This window comes from Schizosaccharomyces octosporus, assembly GCF_000150505.1.
Source record: "Schizosaccharomyces octosporus yFS286 unplaced genomic scaffold supercont6.1, whole genome shotgun sequence".
Taxonomy (NCBI): Eukaryota; Fungi; Ascomycota; class Schizosaccharomycetes; order Schizosaccharomycetales; family Schizosaccharomycetaceae; genus Schizosaccharomyces; species Schizosaccharomyces octosporus.
Genome location: NW_013185619.1, coordinates 844036 through 863079, shown reverse-complemented (window position 1 = coordinate 863079; position 19044 = coordinate 844036). Strand labels below are relative to the sequence as shown.

The following is a 19044-nucleotide window of genomic DNA, read 5'->3' as shown; positions in this document are numbered from 1 at the left end:
GTTTTTAGATTAGTTTGCTTTTAAGACAGGTTGATATTTATAAATACCTTATACCACATTTAGTTAGTAGGCATGTGACAATACTATTGCTCGAATGACAGAAAACTCAGTTAGACTTGAAACCTACGAGTAAAATTCAGATCAGGAACCAAACATAATTGTATTCTTTTTATTATATTTTTCGTTCTAGTAGTAAAAACGGGTAAGTCATTATACTACTAAACCCTGTCGTATATTTGGCTCTTGTTCCGACCCTGCTTTCATGAAGGGTGCCTGTTTTAACTAGAATTGCTATTTTTGAAGATTTCTTCGACAACATTACGAAAAGAACCATATGATAAAAAAATAGAGAATTTCATTAAGGCGTTTTGCAGAAGCGAAGGAAATACATTGAATAAAGATTTGCATATTTGATCTATAACATGAAAACAGAGGTTTTGCAAATACGATGGCATTACGATGCTAATGATGATCACACGCCTATTTATTCAATCGATTTCCAAAAAAATGGAAAGAATAGATTTGCTACATGCGGAGGGGACAGTAAAATAAGGGTATGAACGATCATTGGGAAGAAAGCCATTCATGGCAGTACGCGCTTTTGAACAATAAATGTATTGACAAGCCAGATTTGGAGATATACATGTCTCGATGAAAACATGAACCCGAAAATTGAATTTCTATCTACATTAAGTCGGCATGCGCAGGCCGTGAATGTTGCTCGATTTAGTCCACAAGGTAATTTTTTCATAACGGCAATCAGGTTCACATTTGCTAATACTTTAAGGAGACATGTTAGCGACAGCTGGAGACGAAGGTACTATCTTTCTTTGGGTTCCATCTTCTACACCAGCAGCTACATTGGCAGATGATGCTGAAGAGCTTGCCCTTGCAAAAGAGTTTTGGAAAGTGAAAACCATATGTCGCTCTATGGGTGCGGAAGTTTATGATATTTGCTGGTCTCCAGATGGAAATTATATAGTTGCTGGTGCAATGGACAACAGTACACGGATATACAATACGCAAACAGGTAATTTATAACTATTTGAGCTTAGTTTGACTAAATAATTTCTTACAGGGCAGTTGTTATCTCAAAATTTCGATCACCTTCACTATGTCCAGGGTGTGACTTGGGACCCTTTGAAGGAGTATGTGGTTACTCAAAGCAGCGATCGATCAATATGCGTCTATAAGTTTGAAAAACAAATCAGAGATTCCTCACTTCCTCTGCTGAATCTGAAATCACGAATCCATCGCATAGACTACTTGAATACTCAGAACTCGAAGTCCTCTTCTGTTCCGACACAACAAACTAGTGATGTTGATGTGGACAATGATCGAAACGGCAGCTCTAAATATGAAGATAATGGTTCGAGTTCTGGTTCTCAGACAAATATGGATTTAGATATCGTACCTGAAGGCGGCACTGAAAATCCATTTAAAGTTACTTATTCTTTATACTGCAATGAAACTCTTGTTTCATTTTTTCGCCGTCCCGCATTTTCTCCAGATGGCTTTCTATTGATTACACCAGCTGGAAAGCTTCGATTACACGGTCAGCCGAATACTGAATCGATACATACCGTATATATATTTACCAGGCCAAGCATTTTAAGACAACCTGTAGCTTCTCTAACTGGATTTTCCAAGCCAGCAATTGCTGTGCGTTTTTCACCCAAATTGTATGAACTAAGACAAGTCTCGAAGCATAGTCCTCCGTCTTCATGCATCGCATTACCTTATCGGATGATCTTTGCTATTGCTTGTCAAGATGCTGTTTACGTTTATGATACACAATACTGCAAACCGTTCTATAGAGCTGCAAACCTTCATTACTCCACGCTAACTGATCTAGCCTGGAGTGATGATGGTACCATTCTCATGATGACTTCTATTGATGGATTTTGCTCTAGCATAAGTTTTACAAATGAGGAATTAGGAAATCTTTATGAGCAACAGATCGCTGTTCCAGCGAAGGAAGTGACACCAACTGCTTCACTTTCTACTCCCGCCAAACTCGATAAAGAGCTTAAAATTCCAGAAGATACTAAAGTAAAGAACAGTAGTGGACATTCTCGACCTCAGAAAAAGAGAATTGCGCCTACTCCCCTATATCCCCAAAATTAACTTCTAGTAACAACTGGTAACTATCTTTCATAGAATTAATATTTAAATGGTATATAAAACAATAAACTATCATATAGATCATTATCTCTCAATCTAATAGGCATTGTATTGGTTTCCTGAAGAGTTCTTGCGTTGACTTCAGGATACCCGGCTTTCATTTGAATGATAGTATTACTGTCTTTCAATATTTTATTTGTAGAAATATCATTTTATACATTTCAATTGCTTAAAACGAGTATTTTATTTTAAGAATATCCGTTCGCCTCGTTTTCATCATCCTGGTAGGTATGATACTCCAATTCAAAACCTCTACTTCCCAAAAAAGAACTCCAATTACACAGCGCTCTTCATAGCTATATTTTGAATTAAATAAAAAGTAAAGGCTAATTCTTTATTTGCGGTTGTCGACTGGCGTCAACTATAAACTGTATAGCACTTCAAGTCAAAGAAAATCACGATCATGGAAGAAAGCATTGAGTTCTTTAGTGAGGATAAGCTAGCTTTGGTTATATCAGACCAAAAAGAGCTATTAAGAAACATAATTCCACTCAAGAATTGGGTTATAGGGAGGAACGATAGAAAGGAATTAGCAATTGAAGCTGGTGCCCCCAAAGTTCTATTAAATTTGTTTTCTTCTAAGGAGTCATCTTTAGAAGAAAAATACGAGGTCTTTATTGTGCTGAACTCTCTTATGTCAAACGATAAAAAAGCGTTTGTTCACTTTTTACGACCAGAAGACCTTTTGTCTGTAATTGAATTAGTCTCAGTTGAAGACGATGTTCCAAAGAATGTGCTGATTATAATATTGAAAGTGTTTACGATCATGCTTAGTTTTGATCAAGCTGCCGAATTTGTGACCCAAGTTCATTTCTCGCGGCTATTTAATCGCCTGTTTGATTTATACTGTTTACCGGCTCAAAAAAAGTATCCTTTGTTTGACGATATTCAAATTTCTTCTTTAGCTGCCTCGGTTCTGGATCATATGGTCTCATCAAGAAATCCACAAGTGCATTCGGTACCATCTTTCTGTAATACTATATTCTCTATAATTGCTTATACGTCAAAACTGAAAGAGTCGGTTCGGTACAGATATTTCAAAAGCTGCGATACTTTAATTGTCAATTCGCTCGCTATTCTAAATTCGTACTTTAAAGTATTTTCTTTACGTGCAAAGCTGCCACAAAGTATTGAGCTTGAAGTTGAAACAGATTATGAAGAACTAGAAAGTTTAAAGAATCTGAGATTTTCCTTATTTGGTGACAAGATGAGTGAACAAATTTTTGAGCTATTCAGCTTAGCCCGAGAATATCATTCTTCCATCCGACTGCTGGCTCTTTCTTGCATAGTGACACTCTATAAAAGCGGCATCCTTGGAAAAGATTCTGAAGAAGACATCAAGTTTATAGTTATCCCCATCTTAATTAGATTGTTTTCTCAGTCTCAAGAAACCCAGCAGATAGCTCCTCGGCTGTTGGCTATGCTCGTCAATGAAAATGAAGCAATGCAAAAAGTTGCAGCTAATGCGAATGTTATTATATCTTCCAAGGAACTACTGGATAAAGTTGTGAAACATAGTAACGAAGAATATCCGATAACGGAGGCCGGCTGTTTAACTGATGCCTTAAGACTACCAACGAATACTAAAGAACAGAATGATCTTATAATGGAGGTATGTTATTATTTTGTATTTGTTTCTAACTGCTGTCAAGTCTCTGCTCTTATTCATTGCCGCCCTAACAACTTCCAAAGACGAATATCGGAAGATGGTCGTGGATGCCAACTACTTACCAATCATAATTGATGCCTTGTCTAATGATTCAAAAGATATTAGAAAAGCAGCTTGTGAATGCATATTGAGCTTATCAAGAAGCGTGTATATCTTAAGGACAGGATTAGCAGAGGCGGATCTTAATGAACCCTTAATGAAACTTCTAATTGATTCGGACGTTAGAGTCCAGTCGTCAGCGATGGCTGTCATCTGCAACTTACTTTTAAAATTCTCTCCGCTCCGTCACAAGTTTTTAACCCCCGACTTTATAAACGTTCTGGTTGCAAATACTGCAGCCAAAGACAAGTCTTTAAGAAGAAAAGCCGTATGGGCTTTAAGGAATAGCGTTTATGAGAATGATGAAATATTGAAAAGAGAAATCATTCAAAAGCTAGGGCGCAATCAAGTTTTGAAGCTTTGTAGTGATGAAGATATAGGTGTTCAGGAACAAATTCTACAAGTCTTCAGGAATTTTGCGTGCCCCAAGGGTGAAGGCGTATATGAATTTCTTGAAGTTATATCATTACCAGTTTTATTGAACGTCATATATGAGAAACTTCTGACACGCAACTCCCTTTTAATAGAACCTTGTATATTCACCTTGGTGCATATTGCATCGAGTGATGATGAATTTCGGGATGCTATCCTAGAAGAGAAAAACATTCTGTTACTCATAAAAGATACAATGCTTAAAGAAACTGAATGTTATCGGGCCGAACATCTGTCAGATAATTCCAGTTCGACTGGTGGTAGCGAAATGGAATTGCAAGATGATGAGTATGATGTCGAGATGCGTCCTGCTTATGATATATTAGAAGATGACACTCTAGAATCAAGTTCAGGAATTCTTTTAGCAGGAATATGGCTTTGCATAAGTTTGCTAGTGCCCAATCAAATGTCGACTCCTACTGAAGAAGATATTCAAGGAGCCAAAATTTTGCGCGAATTAGGATTTGAAGATTGCTTGTTTTTATTACAAAATCATCCATCTCCTGATGTCAGAGAAAGAGTAAAGGATGCATTGGCTCGCATCCACGTTTTCAACTAATCTTCACAGGAGACGTTCTCATACGCAACAGCTCCCACGATGCTTCACGAATCTTACAACCGTAACGATACAGCTATGCTTCTATGATTTTCTCCTTCTTTTCTTAAACTGAGAAAAGAATATCTAATTAGTTATGATATTATGATACAATTGAGAATTTATGTAAATAAATGAAACATCATTTTGCATATTGTAAGTTCAAAAGACGATGCACAAAAGAGCCGTCAATCCTTAGAACAATTATGAAAGAAGATAAAAAAATGAAAAATAAAGTCTTGGTAAACCATCTGTATAAAGAAAAACTTCCACAGAGATGCATGAGGATTCGTAATTATCGCGCGTACTGTTGGACTCCTCCATGACATCCCAACCACTCGTTAACCAACAAGTTTACTAAACCGGTATAATACGAAATAGGTCGAATTGATAATACATTCCTTTAATTTCGTTTGAAAAAATACCATTAAGGTAATTATTTTCCTTATAGGGTTCTTCAATCTTAAAGATGGACGTCGATCTTCAACTTGAAGAATTATTCATGAAGAAACAAGTGCCTGGTGAGAACAGGGAGGAAACTTGGGAGCCAGAGAAAAATACGAAGATGAGCTCTGATGGATCAAGATCTTCGTTTGACGAGTTTACCTTTTCAACACCTGAATATGATAATGAAAACGGAGACGCGGCCATGCGAGAGTTTTTCAAGTTTGACGAGTTACCAAAAGAAGCTTCAACGCAATTTTTAAAGGTTCCACCTTCACTTTCACTTGAGTCGTCTCCAAACCTGTCTAATTCTCAGGATGAAAGTGAAGAATCTCAAGATCGTTCGACAGATTACATGCCACCTCAAATTGACAATGCGTATCCTTTTTTTATGAGCGATTCACAAATTTCCAATCCTCCTATCTTTTCTCCACCTACAAACTTCCACATTGGTAACGATCATCTTAATGGTACAGCTGATGATATATATGCAAACGGAGATGCTGTTAAGCAATTCCTTAATTTACCAGCTACTGATTTTTCTACTTCGGCAATAAACCCTTCCTATTTAAATAATCAAAATTTTCCAAATACTGATTTGCCAGCCAAAGTACCTTCTTTGTATCCTCAAAGTGAATCTTTTCCCGAACTATCTGCTTCGTTCCCCGAACTTCAGGAATATGTTTTGTCTGTTAACCACATTCCCGCCATTAACGAGCAGAAATGGAGGTCTAGAGTGGAGACTAATATGCTATTTCAGGTTCAGATTCGAAAGGCTGATGGCGGAGCCGTTCCTTTTAAATATATCCGTTTACCTAATTGGGCTCATCGCGAAGAGAAGAAAAAGTCTATGAAAAAAATAGTGAACTGTCAGGATCCTCAGGACTATTTACAATTAGTTCCGACAGTGATAGCTGGTGATAATGCTAGTAATGTTGTTCGCACATGTTGTATTCGCTGTTTGCTTCGTGAAAGAAAGCGTAACGCTCGTTCCCAAGCAACGAAAGACGCCTGTATGCCAAATTACACGAAACTTAAAGCGTGCGAGCGTTCCATGTCGGATGCTACACCAGAGCAAAAGCATAATTTCCAAATAAAACTTCTTAACCAATTCCCAAAATTAGAAGACATTGACGAAGAAAAAATGATTATGGTATTTACTGGTCCTGAATTCGTGCCGCTTGAGTCAACTCAACTTGGAAAAGTTGCACATATCAATGCTAGAATTACATGCTACTCGTCACATCAGTCTTGCCCCTATTTCCGTTTGACATGGGATCTGTATTCTTCATCAAGCTTGGTAGCTAGTCTTTCTTTTCCAGAGCCCATAACTGTACTTGATGATCATAAAAGCCGAAATACACCTAAAGCCGTCAGACAAGGGAAAAAATTGAATCCTTCCGATAATCAATCTAATCAAAAAATATATTCACCGTCTATGGTTGATACTGTTAAAGGACCTATTGAAAAGCGAAGAAGGACATTATCTGAAATTAATTCTCATTGTCAACCTCAGCAATTGACTACACAGCCTGTGATTCCTGAAGCTTCTAATGTCTCCGGGAAGAATGATGTGAGTGTAATTTCGAATAAATCCACATTTCATATGCCCAGTGATTATTCGACAGTTCCTGTTACTAATGATGATCATGTTTTGCGTGGTCCACTTAACACGGTCGATAAAGAATCCATGGAAATGGAAGCAAGATCCATTCCGCCTGAGTTTTCTTCGTACAATCAATTTCCAAATGCCTTTTCAGAAAGCGTTGATCCTAGTTTAGGTCCTTTTACGCCAAATACTGAACGCTACCAATCCATTCCCAAGACAACTCATTTTAACAAACAGAGCATGAGTAGTGCCACTTCTACCACGCCAACGTCTCTCCAGCCAAGGGAGCCTCTTATTTCTCGTATCATACCTAACAAAGGATCGATTATGGGTGGTTATGAAGTAACTATTTTAGGAGCTAACTTCTTTAATGGCCTCGTCTGTTTGTTTGGAGAAACTCCAGCTGCTGTGACCTTTTCTTGGAGTGATTCAACGATAATTGCAACATGTCCTCCTGCAGCAGTAGCTGAAACGGTTCCTGTGAAATTTTTAAATTATTCAATGGAATCAAGTGGCACCAACGCCACTTTTACCTACGAGGATAATCTTGATAATGAACTTTTCAAATTGACAGTACAAGTCCTTGGTCTGAAACTTACTGGAACAGTTCAAAACCCTTTGACGTTGTCTAAAAAGCTACTAAGCTCATGGAGGGATGATTTTGCTCAGTATATTACGAATTCTATAAAACCAACTTCTAATCAAGACCGCAAAGCTCATCATGAATGTATGAATGAAAAAATCGAGTCTTTAAGGAGTATGGTCACTCAGGTCGCGAAGGAGCATAATGTTCCGTTCCCAAACAGTCTTGAAAGTACGATATTGGCCGCTTTATCTATAGTAGATGAGACAAAAACAACGTTTCCTACAGATTTTGATGTCGTAAATGAATTCGGTCGTACACTCCTGCACTATTCCGTTGCAGCTGGCCTTGGTTCTGCTACAACCTTCCTAATCAATAATGGAGCTGACATTAATAAAAGGGATTCTTTGGGCTACACACCTCTTCACTATGCTGCTCTCTACGAATATCCTGAAATCTATTTACGTTTACTTTCAAAAGGTGCATCACCTGACTTAACTGGTGCTAACGATAAATGTGCAGATGACTTAGCCACCGTGAAGTTCAGAAGTTTGGTGGCCGAAAAGAAAGAAACTGATTTTGCTTTACTCGATGAAAAATCTAGAGTTGAATCTGATTTAACTTTAAAACAATCAAGTACCATAGAAGACATCAAAGAAAAAATATGGTCACGGTCATCAACCCTATTTCCTTCTTTACAGGAGTTACCCCAAAATTACATGAGTGAAGTACCGCTACTTATGCAAAAAGCTATGGTTTCCACTTTGAGAAGCATATCCGCTATTCCTGATGATGTCCCTCCTCCCTATTCTGAAGTTGCCCACGAAGGTTATGTACCTCAGACTGTTTCTGGTAATCCTTCCGAAGATAGTGATCATAACAAAAGTGCATGGTGGTCATTGAAATGGCAATCACGCCTGGTTGGTCGAGGGAAAACAAGTGCCTTGACACCGGAAGAAACAAAAGCCATCCAAGAGCAAGCAAAAACGTTAAAGAAAGCAGGAATGGATTTAATGCTTTTCTCTTTTTGGCTTCCTGCTCTCTTGGTTTTGACGATTTTTGGACTTCGAAGTTATGCACAGGTAATTGGAGGATATTTATATCAATTTATAATCGGTGCTTGAAATAATGTGGTAACCAATCTTATTTATTTATTTTCTCTTAGTTATTTCTTTTTCATTTTTTATATTTCATAAGTTTCATCTTTTAGTATTCTCGAAGACGTGTTTATATTATTGTGTACCTCTCGTTCACAATAGAAAAGAGAACCTCAGGGCTTTTTTACGTTAATTTTACACCGAAGTATAGTTTTGTTCAATAGATATATTAAGGATTGATATTGGTATTTCACACATCGATCGGTCTGAAGCATATGAAAAAATGTAGAATTCCAGCTAATACAGCTTGCTAATTGTTTTTAGACCACATTACCGTTTCATTGTAAGGATGAAGAAGTTATTTACCAAAAAATATTTATAGAAGAAGAAGCAATCCTTCACAAAACGTTTGAATTGAATTCTGAAATTGCTACCTTTTGAGGTAGCCTCTGCGAAGCTATATCTCTAAATAACCTTCCCTTTTAAGCCAAATATTCCTTATCAAAACACTATATAAATATATCTTGCTTTAGAAACCATCATTCCAATGATTCCTTTGATTGCGAGCTAGTGTCTTCCCGGCACGATCAAACAAATCCAATTGCTTTTCCTGTTACAAAAAAAAAAAAAATAAAAAAAAAATCTGTTACAGGAGAAATTCAGGCATAAAGATGTTATTATGCAGTCTAGTTGTGTCGTACACGACTATAAAACCTTTGGCAAGTGTTTTGGGCAACCATATCCTCAGAAGCAACCAATTTCATGTTACTAAATATTTTGTGAAATCCCTCTTCACTGATTATGTCTTAACCTTCCCGGGTCAAATGAAGCATTCAACTTGAATAACTACTTGCGTTCATTGTTTTCACGTCATTCGAATTCATTTTAAGTAAAATTTTGATATTTAACTGTGACTAAAAGCGCTTATTTTGTGCAATCAATGAACTTGGCTGATCTATTAATATTCTTAATAAAGGCACCTACCTCTACCTTGTCTTGTCTTGTCTTGTCTTCATTTGTCCAACTAGCCAAGTACCAAACGGAACTCTTATTTACAAAGTTGATGGAGAAACCCTCTATACAACATGATATTGAAGACCTGTATTTAAACCAAAATGAGATTGTAATTCGTGTAAGTTCATTTCATTGCAAGGTCATATTAACTATGAGAAGTTACTAATTGATAGTAGAATTCCCATTACCATCCTGTCAAGAAATGTATGGAGAATAAACACCAAAGGTTCGTGACAAATTTATTTGGCATTGTTAAAACATTTACTCCCAAAAAACAAAGTCTTAGGGGGACGTGTGGTAAGTGCGATATGAAGGAATGACATTCAGTTGAAAAGAAAGCAAAAGTATTCAGATCCAAGCTCTAAAAGATATAAAAACTTAGGGTAAAAATATGTTTTCTTCTATTCCCGTCTCGCAGTTTGATAGCTAATCCAGAATTGTAACTAGATTGGGTAGTGACAGTAGAGCTTTGGGATCCGAGTTGTCATCCTAATGCCGAAGGGTTGCGAATACACTTGTTTAGTAAAACCGAATATGATCTACCTGAAATCACTGAAGAAGGTCAGATTCTTTTGCTGCAACACATAACAATCCGACCTTACAGAGATAGCAAACAGGGACTCTCCAAGACTGACTTCACTTACCAGTTATGGAATAAAGATTTAGGAAATTCATCTGGTAATACATTCCGGTTATTTCACATAAGCACCGAAGAAGTAGAGATCGCGAGGCTACTTAGCATCTGCTGGCAAAAGCACTTTGAGTCACAGCATACAGAAATCGAAATTCGTCCCCCTTCAATCCAAACTTCTTCCAATATTGGACGTGAATTGGATACCAATCAGGAGACGGCAGTCGTTACTCTTTCTGAAATCCGCCCTTCTAAGCGATTTACCTTCTATGGTCAGGTTGTCAAAACGTGGTATACACAAAAAAATTTTACCTTGTTTGTCACAGATTTTTCAGAAAATGAGTTTTTTTATCCAGTAACTCGCGAAACAGCCCCGCATATGCGATGGAGAGGCCCTCAAGGTCGCTATACTGTAAGATGTATACTTTGGGATGAGCATGATTATTATTGTCGTAACTATGTCCAAGAAGGAGATTACGTTTTTATAAAAAATGCCCGGGCTAAACTTGATCGAATTGGTCAACTAGAATGTGTAATGCATGGTGATCCTGGTCAAAAATATAAGAGCAGTATTGAGAAAGTTGATCCTAGTGTCCCCGAATTGAATAGTCTGAAGGAAAGAAAAAGAAGTTACGTTAAGAATCAGGAAGTGTCAGAAGACTCTGGTAATACTGTAAATGATCAAGTCAATCCTTTCATTACGAGAGAAATCAACTATCCTGAGGCCACCGATATCACTGCTCATGTTTATAACGATGCATCAGAAATTGCAATGACGACGATATCAACTATTTTACATTCTCCTCTTTCTTCCATTACAACACCTCGAAAGCACAGGCTCAGAGTGCAAATAGTGGATTTTTGGCCTAGGGATTTGACAAAGTTTTCTGTTCCTATATCAGATTCTGATGTTACTGAATATAAATGGATGTTCGTCTTTCTTGTTAGAGACGCTTCTAGAACAACATTGCCGGTAATTTTTTATAACGAAGATGCTCAAACACTATTTAATACCTCTACTATCTATCCCTGCAATTTGAAAACCGAGAATCAGGTTTTACTTAGAATCCGGGAAAGACTATTTCTGATTTGGGGAAATTTGGAAGAGCGAGTAAGCAAACTTCTGTCCAAGGGAACCTCGAGTGACCAAATTCCGAAAGAAATTGATGAGACTCCATGGTTTGATATATTCGTTACGGAATACATACCCCTCAGTAATGCAGAATCGCAACCAAAATCTTTTTTGTCAAAACGATGGAGAGCTTTTGGGACAAGAATAATATAATCTAAACGATCTGTACGCTTCTCCAGTCCTTATAGAATATATTGTTCTAGTAAAATCTTTTTTACTATTAATGAAAGAGATTTTATTTAAAAGTAATAACTATAATATGGAAAAATATGAAGGCATCTAGGATTTTCATAATAAGTCGAAAAAGAAATCTAATATTCGAATTAAATATAGGCATGCAGACGTCCGAAGTGTAAAAATGGACCACATATCTAAACAGGCTTTTGTTTGTCTTCATTCACACGATATGAAGTTTCTTCATCACTTTCATCGTCCACAGCAAAGAGAGCTTGATGCTCATCTGCATTCCCGGTCCTCGCGCCATGCTGAGCTTCCGAAGTAGACTGTTCTTGATACATGGGCAAACTTTCGTGAGAGACTGAGGATGTCATTTCGAATTCATCAACGTCTTGGGCTACTTGTTCACTCATAGCAAAACGACGATTGTTTTCCGTAGGTCTCCAAATATACAAGATAGTTACCATCAAAAAGAAAGAAAGTATATCAGCATAACCGTAATCTAAAAACCAAAGTAATTTCCAGTACTTCAAATAGTAGTTCATTTGACCGTTGATCCCAATTAATACAGCATTAGCAATAACAATTGCTCCGTAGGCAATTATACCAAAGCAGATAACTACCCATAAACGAGTATACATTTGAGCTTTCACAGTTTGCTTACGCAAACGAAGATCTTGAATTGTATTATTCAAAGCCAAAACAATCCAGAAAAACATGGCGAAAATGGTGCATAAAAAGATAGGTGCAGCAATCATTAGGACAAGAGACTCTTGGTTGTTTGGGCTCACAAACAAAGAAGTAAGGAAGAAGCTTAAAGCGACGAATTGAAGACCTCCAAGAATTTGGCATTTTCGAAGAAGACTACCAAGGGTTGGAACAACGATCGAATAACCCAGGGAGACAATTAGAACGAGAAATCCAAAATAGGATTGACGAGCTGCCTGAAAAATTGATAAAATGAAGGCAATTCCTTTGCTTGTATTGGTATAGCCATTTGCATTGGCATAGAAGAAGTATCCAGAAGACACGAAACCACATACTAAAGAAAGTATAACCACTCCTGATATATATTTTTGGACTTGCAAAAGGTCGTGTCTGAAGCGAAATACAGAAAATGACCACCAAATAGCTACAAGCACATTCAAAATAAGCAAGATGGGGTTCAAAAACAGATGAGGATATTCTGTAGCATCAAGCTCACCAAAATAGTTTTCCCAAGTAACGCTAATAGTGTACATTTCTTTATCACCTTCCAATGGTGCAGTAAAAACACAGTATAAACCTGTTTCAGCCACGGGATAGACAAAAGGTGAATCCAACGCTTTGGCGTTTATAAAGTCAGAGAAAATTGAGTTATGGGGTTTAACTTCATCAACTAAATAAAGTCCGTACTGTTCTTCCGTACACATATCGGCTTCTATTTCAGGATAGTCGCAGATGTAATGGCGTTCCTTATTTTCACCAACCAAACCCACTGCATCAACTTCTTTCCAATTAAATATTAACAAACGAATGGCACCGTCAAAGCTAGATTGAAGCTCGTCGACGTTTACTAAATAAGACGTTAGTTAAAAAGTAAGGTTTTATATAGGACATGGTAGTTGCGCCAGAAATAAGCGACATTTTACGAAGAAAAAAGTCTTTCAAACCAACATTCGAAACTTAAATGATGTAAATTTGAAAATTATCGCATACTGTCCGCTGACTTTTCGGTTTCATTTAACATCTTCATATTTCACTATCCAGCAAAATGGCAACTTAAAAACTTACGTTTAATTTCTGAAGATTTCCCTTTTTTGGCATACATTCCATTGCAAATTTGAGATGCCATAATATCTTCCGTCTGGCGATACGTTGTTAACAATCTAATCTTCCAAGTATGCAACAAAGACTAAACTTACCAACAGACTTTTATTGTCTGATGCAAGAGCAAGCATGCTTTGCATGCAAACTAGACACCCAACCAGCAGTAATCTGAGAATTGGCATTTCCTGAACTTGGCTCTTCGCAGGTTGCAAGCGCTACTTGTTGATACGAACCGTCGCTGACGTCTGCATAAGCTATCTGAGCTCGCTATCAATGATAGTGAGGTAAATCAAACTACAATAATAAACATGCTTAGGGATTGAGAACAGCAAAACTTACAATGGTTTACATAAATTAATTGCTCTAGTTGTTATACTCCTGTAAATATTTTTCAAAGACTACAAGGATTTAAGACGGTTCAGTTTTATATGTTTATAATGTAAAGTAAAATGCATGATTAGTTAATGCTAAAATGTAAATGTATGCTAACATATATGCTAATAGTGTCATATCTAAACATTTGTTATGTTCAGTAGAATAAATAGTCTTTTTTAAGATGATTCAGTACAATTCAATGAAAATTTGGGGACACGGTTGCTATAGTAAGCACCAAAATGGGGTTCAACGTTGCTGTCGGCACCTTTGTAAGGCTCATCAAAGGCTTCAAAGTAACAGATATCAATGCCTTTCTTCAAAACTTGACACAAAGCATCGTGGAAGAATTGCTTAGCAATGTCAACAGATGTCTGAGCTTCGCCATAATGAGGTCCTCCAGTAGGCCAGCCAGTCTCACCAACCAAGAATGTTACATTGTTTGTGCCCTTGACATGTTGAACGCGCTCAAGAGCGGTAAGAGTATCAGAAACAAAGGTATTCGTCATGTTGCTTGTATTTTGACCCTGCCAGTAAGGAAAATCGTTCGCCATAATAAAATCACTAGCTTGAATAGCAGCATCACCACTACCAGCGGCCCAGAGATTCCAACTGTCGGCTGTACCGACAGGAACATCAAATCCAAGACTCTTTACAAGACCTCGGACGTCCTTGATACGGTCACCAAGAACACTAGCGCTGAGGTCGTTTCTGTACAAGACTTCCGATCCAACGGTTATACCCTTAACATTACGAACTCCGTACTTGGGTAAAAACTGGGTCAAAGCGTTCTTCTCTTGAGCGTAGTGTGCATCATCCGTAGGCCAGACACCAACGTATGCACTAAAATTGTGGGAAGCTTGAGACAAAGCGGGCAATAAGTTTTGCAAAGTGTTGCAATCACTCGTAGCGTAAGTACGCACGGTAGACGAGTAATTAGCCAATGCATTCAAATCGGCCAAATAGTCGTCAGTTGTCTTACAACCACCATTCGGATTCTTTGCACCAATGCAAAAATTCAAGTTGCCATCATCCTGAGAATTATTGGAACTGTAAGAAGCTAATTCGGCTGCAGATCTGTTTACTGCATAACCAACACTTGGCAATAAAGCGAGGGCTGCTGCCAAAACTGAAGGGATAAACATCATATTGTGAAATCGATGTATAGGTTTTTTTAAAATAAATAACGCAAGAAGGACCGAAGCAAATGAAAGTAAACCTTTCTTTTTCTTTTCAGATAAATTTCAAAAGGACTAAGCTGGTTTTTCAGATTTTTTAGACCTTACTAGTTTTGACTAGCCCTTATATATTGAATTTCAAGAGAAGTTTAAGCCGATAAATTTTCAATTCCAACTATTATGATCCAACGGTAATCATTTTCTCGATGGCAATTATGATACAAATTAAACAATCGCTCATTATTCATATGGTCTTGGTGGCCATTCCAATTAAAAATTACGTGAATCCAAATTTCAGCCCATCTGAAGATTAAGAAAACTCCCAGTATCCAAACAGACTCCCGTATTGTTCTGAATGGTTGGACCGAGTTTGCCTTTTCGGTAAAAATACCGTGCTTTTTTGTTGACACTTTCGGATGATGGACGGTTGGTTTTGAGTTTTAGAATTTCAGAATTTCAGAAAACGTTCATATGGAGGTTTTTGTTTTGGTAAAAACAATAATAATGACCAATTTTTTTAATCCGTTACTAATGAATTGTTTATAAGAATAGGGCCAGAGAGAGCCATCGATTCCTTTCTATAAATAGAACGATCATCTTTTGGACAGGCCATTATTCTTGACGTAGAAATAGCTTTTCGCAAACGTAGTCGTATAATATCAGCCTTAATGGAATGTAAATTCCATCGCGGATGCAAGTGCATTTCCGATTTGGTCTGCTTTAGTCATTTGTTGTAATTAGTTTCCTTATATATTCGAAATCCATTGGTTTAGATAGCTTATTGCAAAATTTGCTTCAAATTTCAATTAATTTCAACACCGGTTTAATAGTGACACCGACTGAATTTGAGTCACAGTTCATTTTCATTTAAAAAAGTAAAAAATGAAGAAGAGAAAATTTTATTAAAGAAGTTCTAGGTCCGGCTTACCAACGGTAAGGGGATGAAATGAGCGAGCATTTCTGTATATGTGATTCAAATTCAAATTCAATTTCTTTTTTTTTTTTTTTTTTTTTTTTGAGACAAGTGACATCTAAAAAAATAAAGATTTAATGATTGCAGGGGAAATTTATAAAAAAAATCCCAAAAAATCGTAAACGTGCGTAAATTAATTAATCTTTACAGAAGCCGAAGTTTCTGAACTCTTGTAGGCAGCCTCAATAATCTTTTCGACTGTTAAGACTTGTTCAGGAAGAACAGAAGTAGTAAAAGATTTGTTCGAAATACTCTCATAAACTTCTTCATATAATGCAAGGTAGTTTCCAGAAATGGTGGGGACGGTACTCAAGGCAGGTGCAGGAAGTGCTTTGACATCGGCATCTAAAGGAACGGTCCATAGCTTAGCATAATTTTCAGAAGATTCTTGGCCATAACCTCCTTCTGAAGGCTTCATTCCCTTGTTAAGTTGGCCTTCTTGGGGATCAGAGCCAAATTTCAAGAATGTACCTCGGGTACCCTTGATGCAATAACGGAAGGAGAGACCACAAGAAATGCTGGTGGAACGTAAAATCACCTCAACGGGAAGCTTACCTTCCTTGGCAGGATAGTGCAAAACAATGGTAAAATTGTCTTCTACTTCCAAAGGAGGAATTTGACGTTGGCAAAACACTTTTCCGGTCACAGATTCAGGAACACCAAAAAGATAAACTGCTTGATCAATCAAATGAGCTCCCAAATCGTAAACTAAACCAGAACCTGGGCTAGGCACGTCTTTCCAGTTACCCTTACGGAACAGACGGTGACGGTCAATATGGGATTCAAGCTCAACAATGTCACCTAAGCGACCGCTGTCGATAACGTCTTTTGCAGTCAAAAAGTCACCGTCCCAACGACGGTTTTGGTAGACGGCCAACAAGAGGTTCTTGGACTTGGCCAAGTCGAACAATCGCTTTCCTTCTTCATAAGTAGGTGTGAATGGTTTCTCACAAAGTACATGCTTTCCTGCATTCAAAGCGGCAGTAACTGCGTCCACGTGAGCGTCAGGAGGAAGAGACACGACCACCAACTCTACTTTAGGGTCAGCCAAAAGTTCGTCTAGTTGAGTGTACACCTTGATGTTTGGGTATGCGCTACGTGCTTTGGAATGTTCAGCAGTTGCACGACGCTCCCAGGCAGCATAAATCTCGAACTTTTCAGGCAATGCTTCCAAAAAAGGGTAATGGAATATAAAGGCAGACATGCCTGTTCCAAGGACTGCGGTTTTGATAGGGCTCATGGTCTATAGATATTACTTTCTAGGTAGCAAAGAATGAATTAAAGATGGTACTCGAATCTACACAACAAGAAAATCTACTATTTTTTTGTATAGAGAGTGGGTAAGCTTGCTTGGACGGATTATATCCTTATAACTGATCCTTTGATACAAATCCTTTGCTTACGTTATGTGATGTCCCTGTTACTCCAATAAGGATACAAGCCTCATATACTCCATACCTAAGTATAGGAAAATCCACCATATCTAGACGACTCTAAGAATATGAAAAAATTCAGAAATTTAGTGAATTAACAATTCTTCAAGTTCTACCCGTCCAGCGCTTTGCCTTTTAGTTTTCCAGCCTTCCAGGTTTTCAGTCTTTTAGTTTTCTCCTATGTTGAAACAATTACAAACAAGCCATGGTATTTCTTTATAATAAAGTTGTTTCTAGTAGAGTTAGTTGTTCAGCACCCTTCTATAGTACATAGCACAAGTCTTACTTTTAGTCTTTAAGACTTAAGCTATGGTGAAAGGAAATCTAATCGAAATGATGCCCTTTTTTTTTTTTTACATTCGTTGGTCTCTTACTTTTACTCAACTACAAGACTCTTTCATGCGCAATACCGTACATCACATCAGTTAACGTATGTGATTCCATTTTTATTTGACCAATCCATCCATTAAGAAAATCGTAAGAATAAGAAACATGCATGTTTGTCAATGACAAAAACAAAAACAGAAACATCCATCTTTAAAGCCATGCTTCTTGAATGGCATGCAAAGGGATTGTCTATCCTTCAAATAGGGCATTACCAACACGGTAACAATATAAGAACGACTATATTTTTGCACCCACCACGTATACAGAGGGACTTACCCAACTTAAGAGCTGGAAGGAGCCTCACGAACGCTGAGGGGGATCTCTTCACCCATGGCAGAGACGACAGAGATGATCAAGTCCTTGCCCTCCTCGAAACCTTCTTCAATTTGTTGACCAATTTCACCTTCGGGAATACGAACGTCGTCCTTGGTGCTACCATCGGAGGTCATGAGGGACAAGAAACCGTCATCAATGTGAACCAATTGGTAGTCATCACGCTTAACGACAGGAACTTCCATGTTGTGGGTGGAAGGAGAGACATCTTCGTACTTACGGCCGGTGAAAATGTCAACGGCAACGATGTTGACCTTGGCGTGACCGTGCTTACCGGTCTTGGAGGTAGACATTTCCACAATCTTGCAAGGACGGCCCTTGATGACAACGTGGCCGTTCTTACGCAAAGAAGAGCATTGGGTAGGGAAAGTCAAAGAGGCACCGGCCTCACCACCTTCGAAATCAATCTGGTGTTCTTCTTCAGCCATTTTTATGTAGTTTTACAAAAAGAAAAAAAAAATCAAAAATATATAAGACAAGGTCGAAAAGAAAGCTTCCTACTTTGTTCAGAGACGTGAATTTTGTGGGAATTCCAGCATATATATGAAATTCTTGACCACAGTTGCACTTGTATATCATTGGTCAATAAAATTTACATAGTTTTCCAATGAAGTACATCAAACACAAACGATTCCTCCTCGTAGCCAATCGTAAATTATTACACGGTTGAAAAAATATTTTTAACCAATCATTAGTAAACATTAAACTTTGGCTACTATGTCTTAAATGCAATGGTTAGCCAATTCTCGCTATTTAAAAAAAGTAGGTAACAAAAAAAGAATAAGAAAAATATTAAATTCTCCGTTGAAATGTGGTAAATAAATTTAGTGTGGTATACCGAAATGTGTAAACAATATTACTGTGTTGGGAAAACTATACTAGGAATTGATTCC

General features: G+C 37.6%; 8 protein-coding genes across 8 annotated transcripts; 4 read left to right on the top strand and 4 right to left on the bottom strand.

Moving 5' to 3' along the window:
* The first annotated feature begins 41 nt into the window (after nt 1-41).
* SOCG_03004 (CAF assembly factor complex subunit B) lies at nt 42-2198 on the top strand. The gene is made up of 4 exons (XM_013161494.1): nt 42-554; nt 630-738; nt 788-1030; nt 1079-2198. Exons 1-4 carry the CDS (start codon nt 423-425, stop codon nt 2125-2127), a joined length of 1533 nt encoding a protein of 510 aa, XP_013016948.1. The 5' UTR covers nt 42-422; the 3' UTR covers nt 2128-2198.
* Nucleotides 2199-2218: 20 nt separating this feature from the next.
* On the top strand, nt 2219-5179 carry SOCG_03003 (vacuolar import and degradation protein Vid28). Its single transcript, XM_013161493.1, has 2 exons — nt 2219-3796; nt 3837-5179. Exons 1-2 carry the CDS (start codon nt 2588-2590, stop codon nt 4941-4943), a joined length of 2316 nt encoding a protein of 771 aa, XP_013016947.1. The 5' UTR covers nt 2219-2587; the 3' UTR covers nt 4944-5179.
* Nucleotides 5180-5262: 83 nt separating this feature from the next.
* Nucleotides 5263-8922, top strand: SOCG_03002 (IPT/TIG ankyrin repeat protein). Its single transcript, XM_013161492.1, has one exon. It carries the CDS (start codon nt 5449-5451, stop codon nt 8737-8739), a length of 3291 nt encoding a protein of 1096 aa, XP_013016946.1. The 5' UTR covers nt 5263-5448; the 3' UTR covers nt 8740-8922.
* SOCG_03001 (telomere end-binding protein Pot1) lies at nt 8859-12158 on the top strand. Its single transcript, XM_013161491.1, has 3 exons — nt 8859-9844; nt 9903-10023; nt 10174-12158. Exons 1-3 carry the CDS (start codon nt 9653-9655, stop codon nt 11640-11642), a joined length of 1782 nt encoding a protein of 593 aa, XP_013016945.1. The 5' UTR covers nt 8859-9652; the 3' UTR covers nt 11643-12158.
* SOCG_03000 (seven transmembrane receptor-like protein) lies at nt 11682-13720 on the bottom strand. Its single transcript, XM_013161490.1, has 3 exons — nt 13571-13720; nt 13440-13512; nt 11682-13221 (listed from the first exon to the last, which is right to left on the bottom strand). The coding sequence occupies exons 1-3, from the start codon at nt 13655-13657 to the stop codon at nt 11861-11863; spliced, it is 1521 nt and encodes a 506-aa protein (XP_013016944.1). The 5' UTR covers nt 13658-13720; the 3' UTR covers nt 11682-11860.
* Nucleotides 13721-13889: 169 nt separating this feature from the next.
* Nucleotides 13890-15905, bottom strand: SOCG_02999 (glucan 1,3-beta-glucosidase Bgl2). The gene has a single exon (XM_013161489.1). It carries the CDS (start codon nt 14993-14995, stop codon nt 14027-14029), a length of 969 nt encoding a protein of 322 aa, XP_013016943.1. The 5' UTR covers nt 14996-15905; the 3' UTR covers nt 13890-14026.
* Nucleotides 15842-17358, bottom strand: SOCG_02998 (gfo/idh/mocA family oxidoreductase). Its single transcript, XM_013161488.1, has one exon. It carries the CDS (start codon nt 17236-17238, stop codon nt 16132-16134), a length of 1107 nt encoding a protein of 368 aa, XP_013016942.1. The 5' UTR covers nt 17239-17358; the 3' UTR covers nt 15842-16131.
* A 428-nt stretch (nt 17359-17786) lies between these two features.
* SOCG_02997 (translation elongation factor eIF5A) lies at nt 17787-18687 on the bottom strand. The gene has a single exon (XM_013161487.1). The coding sequence runs from the start codon at nt 18577-18579 to the stop codon at nt 18100-18102; it is 480 nt and encodes a 159-aa protein (XP_013016941.1). The 5' UTR covers nt 18580-18687; the 3' UTR covers nt 17787-18099.
* Nucleotides 18688-19044: the final 357 nt, after the last annotated feature.

Bases quoted from the DNA above. Each gene is read 5' to 3' on its own strand.
- SOCG_03004 (XM_013161494.1), top strand. From the start codon at position 423: ATGAAAACAGAGGTTTTGCAAATACGATGGCATTACGATGCTAATGAT. The intron at 555-629 runs GTATGAACGATC...TTGACAAGCCAG, and splicing joins GAGGGGACAGTAAAATAAGG to ATTTGGAGATATACATGTCT. The intron at 739-787 runs GTAATTTTTTCA...TAATACTTTAAG, and splicing joins TGCTCGATTTAGTCCACAAG to GAGACATGTTAGCGACAGCT.
- SOCG_03003 (XM_013161493.1), top strand. From the start codon at position 2,588: ATGGAAGAAAGCATTGAGTTCTTTAGTGAGGATAAGCTAGCTTTGGTT. The intron at 3,797-3,836 runs GTATGTTATTAT...ACTGCTGTCAAG, and splicing joins AGAATGATCTTATAATGGAG to TCTCTGCTCTTATTCATTGC.
- SOCG_03002 (XM_013161492.1), top strand. From the start codon at position 5,449: ATGGACGTCGATCTTCAACTTGAAGAATTATTCATGAAGAAACAAGTG.
- SOCG_03001 (XM_013161491.1), top strand. From the start codon at position 9,653: ATGAACTTGGCTGATCTATTAATATTCTTAATAAAGGCACCTACCTCT. The intron at 9,845-9,902 runs GTAAGTTCATTT...AATTGATAGTAG, and splicing joins AAAATGAGATTGTAATTCGT to AATTCCCATTACCATCCTGT. The intron at 10,024-10,173 runs GTAAGTGCGATA...AATTGTAACTAG, and splicing joins AAGTCTTAGGGGGACGTGTG to ATTGGGTAGTGACAGTAGAG.
- SOCG_03000 (XM_013161490.1), bottom strand. From the start codon at position 13,657: ATGCCAATTCTCAGATTACTGCTGGTTGGGTGTCTAGTTTGCATGCAA. The intron at 13,513-13,570 runs GTAAGTTTAGTC...ACGTATCGCCAG, and splicing joins CAGACAATAAAAGTCTGTTG to ACGGAAGATATTATGGCATC. The intron at 13,222-13,439 runs GTAAGTTTTTAA...CGTCTTATTTAG, and splicing joins GAAATCTTCAGAAATTAAAC to TAAACGTCGACGAGCTTCAA.
- SOCG_02999 (XM_013161489.1), bottom strand. From the start codon at position 14,995: ATGATGTTTATCCCTTCAGTTTTGGCAGCAGCCCTCGCTTTATTGCCA.
- SOCG_02998 (XM_013161488.1), bottom strand. From the start codon at position 17,238: ATGAGCCCTATCAAAACCGCAGTCCTTGGAACAGGCATGTCTGCCTTT.
- SOCG_02997 (XM_013161487.1), bottom strand. From the start codon at position 18,579: ATGGCTGAAGAAGAACACCAGATTGATTTCGAAGGTGGTGAGGCCGGT.